The sequence below is a fragment of the Tauraco erythrolophus genome, chromosome 14 (genome assembly GCF_009769465.1).
Source record: "Tauraco erythrolophus isolate bTauEry1 chromosome 14, bTauEry1.pri, whole genome shotgun sequence".
NCBI classification, from domain to species: domain Eukaryota; kingdom Metazoa; phylum Chordata; class Aves; order Musophagiformes; family Musophagidae; genus Tauraco; species Tauraco erythrolophus.
Window position 1 is genome coordinate 23,350,261 of NC_141478.1, and position 5,700 is coordinate 23,355,960.

Here is a 5,700-nt window from a genome sequence, read left to right on the forward strand (position 1 = left end):
CAGCTCCGGGCTCCTGCTGCTCTTGGGACAAAGGCTCTCCTCCCTGTGGGGGCTCAAAGGTTCAGGTCGAATTTAGCATCAGAAGTGTGGGGAGGGAAAGCTTCTGGTTTCATTTATGGCATCACTCTGGGATCTGCTGCCAGGTTTATCTCTGCCTGAGGACAACCCTAGGGATGGCTGAGAGACACGGAGCATGTCTGTGAGCAGCACTTGCAGAAGGGGCAGAACCAGAGCCTGCTCACAGAGCTGTGCTCCATCACCCATTTTGGGCAGCCCCCTTTGTGCCCTTCTTCAGCTGCCCTGCACAGTGGAGGACCCTGGGGCTGTACCTCTGCTCCTGTGAGCACTTACCTACATGCACCTGAAGGTGCACCAAAGCAGGTACATAGACAGGCCGAGCACTTAACAGTCACGAACCACACATGAAGGACAGCAGAGGAAGGTCCAACCAAGGCCAATGAGCCGGCAGTAAACCCTGGGTCCCACCAGGCAGGGACCCTGCTTGAAGCAGAAATCCCAGCCATGCTTTTTGCTTTCAGGAGGGTTTACTGGTAATCTCTCCAGCAAAGAGGGTTATAAAGATGCTCCAGTAGCGAGTGGTGTAATCAGCTCACCCAAGCATCACGCAGCAGTTAGGGTCTCCTTCAGTGAGCAGAGGCTGCAGGGACTGAATCCAATCCCCCTCCTGGCTGCTGAGAGCCAGGAGCTTCCCTCCACCCCTGACCAAGCTGCTCCCACTCCCTGTTCCTCCTGCACAAGCCCTGGGGCTCTGCCTTCCCACCCCCACAGAAGAGTCTCAGCTAGTCTGTGCAAAGAGCCAGTTTTATTCACAGGGGCACGTCGGACATCAAGAAAGCAGAAAACACACAGGAAAAATATACAGGGAGGCTCCGCTTCTCACACAAGCGACCACTATTAACAACCTTACAGAAAGAATAAATAAAAAGTGATGTTGCTACAGTAACCCACAAGGACGATGCTCTCCTCCGTTCGCCATGCGTGGCCGAGCCTGCAGACCTCATCCTCCACGGTGGTGCTGCTTCAGTTTGAAAAATACTTCTCCAGCACCTTTGCTAAAAGCCCTGTCTCCTACAAGAAAAGGCACAACGGTGAGACGTCGGGTCCCGTACACAGTCTCCACCATCACCACCTGCTGGGTACCACGGGACAGAAGGTCAGACAAGTGTCCCGTGCTGGAGCACGATGGCACTTTCAGGGGTGGTTTAGGACAGCACGTGAGAAGGGAAGAGCCAAAAGCCTGGCTCCTGCCTCCCGTCCTGTGCTCCAACAGCTGGACCACGGCTGACGGACATCAGAGGCAAAATTCCCCAGCCCACTGAGACAGCAGCCACTGGGTTGGGCTTCAGGAGCACGAGCATCCTCAGAGCCTGATTCAGCAGAGGGCTATGCGAGGAGGCAAACAGAGACACAGAAGACAGCAGGGAAGAGTTGCAGAGGGATTTTGTGGGATTATGTACTACTGCCCAGAGGTCCCAGAGCTACGCAGGGCAGCACCTGCCTTCACGCAGAAGGGCTCTCCCCACACCTCTGGAGCCATTCCACTCCATGCCCACGGTCTCACCCTGTCTGTCTCCTGGAGGAATACTGACTGCCACACACCCAAGATGACAAGGGATGGGGATGAGCCTCTGCCAGCCAAATCCTTGTCACACACAGCAGCAGGGTGGCACCGTGAAGCCCCTGCGTGCTGAGTGCCAAGCCCTGCCTGCCACATGCAGTTAAAAAGACAAAACAAACCCGTTTTAACCCCTTCTGCCACCACAAGCACGGAGCAGCACGGGAGCTCCCGCTTCACAAAGGGATGGGAAACATCTCGAGACAAACCCCGACGGCGGCAGGTAAGACTAACCCACGCGAAGGGAGAGCAAGCAAAAAACTAAGCTCTGGGATTTAATGCTTAGAAGGACCCCACAGAAAGGAAGAACCTGTTTGTGAATGATCAGGGACACCCTTGGAAGAGGAAAAGCCCACTGGGTTTTTCAAGACAAGACAAGTTCCCTCGATACTTATCCTCCCGTGAAGCACTGAGCGTGTGCTGGAGCAGCAGAGCAACACCCAGAGAGCACCTTAATTCCCACCTTGCTGACCAGGGGGTCCTCAGGAAGGGAGAAGCATCTTTGCTTTACTAAACCGAGTTGAGACAGAAACGACAGATCCTGAGCAGCAGACGGACAGAGTTTCACGGGGCAGAGCTGTTAAACGGCTTGTTAAGCAGGTGGCAAACACGGCACACAGGCTGGGTGCTGACCCCAGGTGCCCAACAACAGTCACGCTGAGGGAGAAAGGTCTCAGGGTGTCAGGAATTTGCCTTGGCACTGTATGACCCCCAAAAGCAAGAAGGAAATAATGTCCCACAGAAAAGTATAACACGGACAGCACTCAAAGGCACCGGGGAGAAGCAGTCCTGTAATATCAACCAGCAGCTCAGACGCAGGATGCCCTGGGGTGAAGAAAGGAGCCAGAAGGCAAGAGTTGAGTCTGGGGAGGTACTCAGAGGTGCCTGAAGGGCAGAACCAGACCTGTCACGCAGCAAAGTCTCCGCTGCCACCGAGAGGATGGCTGACACACCAGGGCACTGGCCAAGGAGAGGTGAGAGGCTTCGGGAGGAGAAGGTGAGGGGTGAGAGCCAGCTGCATGTCAGGCACCTAAGCTGTGATGCCACATGCATGCAGGGCATCCCACCTCCCATCAGAGAGGCATCGGGGCAGTGAGGCCGGCAGCTGGCCAACATCTGCTTGACCATGAGCCAAATTGCCCCCCAGCAGCAGAGCTTTGACACCCACCAAAGGCTGATGTCCAGCACTGGATGCTACCCCCGCCCAGGACGTGCCTTCGAGCACTGGGAATGAGCGACGACAGGGCTGGCACAGCACTGGCACCCAGCTGGCAGCCTAAGACACAGCGCCAGTGCTCGGGGCAGCCTCTGCCCAAGCACACCTGCAGTGCAAGCAGTGACCATGCAACTTACCTACACAGAGGAGAGCCACAAGGATTGCTTTTATCAAACACTGAACGCTCACGAACATCTTAGAGCATGAGGCAGGGCAGCACATCCACCAGCTCTCCCATCCTCTCAGGCAGTTAATGCAGCAAATAACCTCCTCCTCAAAGGCTCCCCAGGGAGGATGTCTCCTGAGGGTCCAGGACCTTCACAGCCCTCTCCTCCCTTTCAGTCGCATCCAAGAAGCAAAAGCTGCAGCAGCGCAGCGGTCACAGCACACAGCATCTTTAGGGTCCGCTGAACCGAGTCAAGAAATCACTTGAACAATCAGTGCCACCCAGGCTCACATCCCCACAACTCCACTCCCCCTGTGCCTTCCCAAAAAAAGCAAAGAACAAGAGCAAGCACTGCCTAAACCGGGGTACCAGAAGTAGCTTTGCCCGTGTGCAGCGTTGCTGGATAGCTGCTCAAGACAGCAGCTCAGTGGGACAGCACATGCAGGACCCACCTAAGAGGATTTCACCCCTTTCAGGCTCCCAGTTACTTCCTGCAGTGACTGGGAATGGCGAGAGATCAGGGAAACGCGCATGAGGCAACAGACAAGCAGAGCCACACGGACCGAGCAATTCCACCTCCACATCCTATGTCAGGATCCACGTGTGTGCATTGCTCCCAGGGGCAGGTTTTCCACCAGGAGCCGGGTGAGCTCCCAGGCAAAAGCCACACTGAGGAGGCGGAGGATCTGCTGACACACAGCGGGACTACCGGAGCTCCTGCCTGCTCCCAGAGACTTGCTCTGCAGCAGTACGACTAGGACGCCCCTCAGCAGTCAGGGATCCCAACCACAGTGATGCAGACCCAAGATGGGGGCATCAGAAACCCAAGACCTCTTGCAGGATAGACTCCTTTCCCTCACATATGGAGCCGTATCTCTCTTGGCTTCCGTCTACAGAAACAGAGGGGAGAAAGGATTTCCCTGTCCCTGCAGTGGCTGGAGAAGGGGACATTTCATCACAGCAGCCACAGTGGCCAGCCATCCTCCTGCATCTGGCCAAGGAAGACCCAGATGCTTATTAACAACCCCTGGGCTGGAGAGCACCACTGCCGCAGTGATCGCAGCATCCCTTGCTCATCCTCTCATCCTTCCCAAGCATTTGGGACTATTAGCCACTGCCCAGCGAGACACAAGCCCAGGGAGATTGTCTTAAGAAGTGGTTTAAGGAGGGTTAACAGGAGCAGAAAGGGAGGAAATACACCTCTAGCAGCCGTGCAGATGCTCCCACTTCCAGCAGGGCTGGCTGCTGCAGATTAACATCTCCACCACCTCCCTGCTCCGAGCATCTCCCTCCATCTTAGTCAATATTCACCTGGTCAGTGAGGTCATATTTTCCTTGGTTCTCATCCAAAAGTCTCTCTTGCAAGAGGATTTTCAGGAGCTCGCGGGTGAGCAGTTCCATCACGTCCTCCAGCAAGGCTCTGAGAGAGGGACCAAAAGCCATCGGCACCGTGGGCTCCTCCGGTGACTCCAGGTGCGGGGAGCCCGTGACGCTCTTCTTCCCCATGAAGTGACCTGCAACACAAGGCACTGGTGTGTCTGCGGGAGGGCGGCAGCGGCTCCAGCTGAGCCGGTATCTGCTGCCTCGGCGCCGGCACACGTCAACGAGAAGCACCGAGCAAACGCCTAAATTCGCGGGGTACAACAAAGCGAGGAGAAATCCACAAATCCCAGGTCCTCGCTCCACGCAGGACTTTGGGGAGACTTCCCGCTCCTGCTGGGATCTCTGAGGTTCCGGAGATGCGGGACCTGTCACCGGGAGGTGCGGGAGCAGGTGCCTCTTCCCTGCCCCGGTCTTCCCTCCCCGCGACGGGTCCTGCCGAGCTCGAGCCTCCCAACACCCCCCCCTCCATCCCGCGCGGTACCGAGGGGACAAAGCGCTCCCCGCAGGCAGCGACAGCGGAGGCGAGGGGATGCCCGGTACCTGTGGCCCAGAGGTTGCCGCGGGGGTTGACCTTGATCTTGGCCGCCTGGCTGCGGTGCTCGGCGAAGTCGAGGTGGACGGCGGCGCCCAGCGCGGCGCCGCACAGCAGCAGCAGGAGGCAGCGCAGCCGCGCCATGGCCGCCCGGCGGGACCCGCTCCCGCCGCCGCCGCCCGCCGCCTTATAGCGAGCCGGGGGGCGGGGCTAGGGAACGCCCCGCCCCTCCAAGCCTTATAGAGCGCCGGGGGCGGGGCTATGGAACGCCCCGCCCCCCTCCCGCCCCGCCCCTCCCCGCCCGCCGCGGGTCTCGCGTCTCAGCAGACTGAGCTCGGGCTTTCCCAGCGATGTTCCTGCAAGCCCAGGTAGCAATTCCGAATTTCTCCTCCATGGCCCGTCCACGCTTCCGCTTCCTTCATCCTGCCTTTTCGTGCCAGAGCTCAGTCATGAGTTTCCTGCCCAGTTTGGCCAAACCTGCCTCCCAGTACATCTCACCGGTTATTGGGATGGACTTGGAAGATCCTGTCCTTCAAGACCTGCCAGCTCCGCTGAGCTCCTTCACCTTCCACACAATCCCACTCACCAGCTCCGTGTAGAGCGTGAAGACCAGAGTCCATGGATCACTGCTCACCTTTTCCACTCCCTTCAGAATCCTGCAGACCACTATTTCCTGATCACTACACCCAAACCTGCCACTGGTTATCACATTCCTCATCAGTTCCTCCTCTTCCATCAAAGGGATGGAGTGATGCTCGCCCAGCAAG

General features: G+C 57.6%; 1 protein-coding gene across 2 annotated transcripts; it reads right to left on the bottom strand.

Annotated features, from left to right (window-relative positions):
• Positions 1–814: 814 nt before the first annotated feature.
• On the bottom strand, positions 815–5,077 carry NMB (neuromedin B). Of its 2 annotated transcripts, XM_086620449.1 has the most exons (4): positions 4,942–5,077; positions 4,330–4,532; positions 1,280–1,404; positions 815–1,091 (listed from the first exon to the last, which is right to left on the bottom strand). In XM_086620449.1, exons 1-4 carry the CDS (start codon positions 5,075–5,077, stop codon positions 1,019–1,021), a joined length of 537 nt encoding a protein of 178 aa, XP_086476575.1. In that variant the 3' UTR covers positions 815–1,018. The 2 variants fall into 2 exon arrangements, with proteins under 2 accessions (XP_086476575.1, XP_086476579.1); XM_086620453.1 differs by lacking the exon at positions 1,280–1,404 and having other exon boundaries at positions 815–1,089.
• Positions 5,078–5,700: the final 623 nt, after the last annotated feature.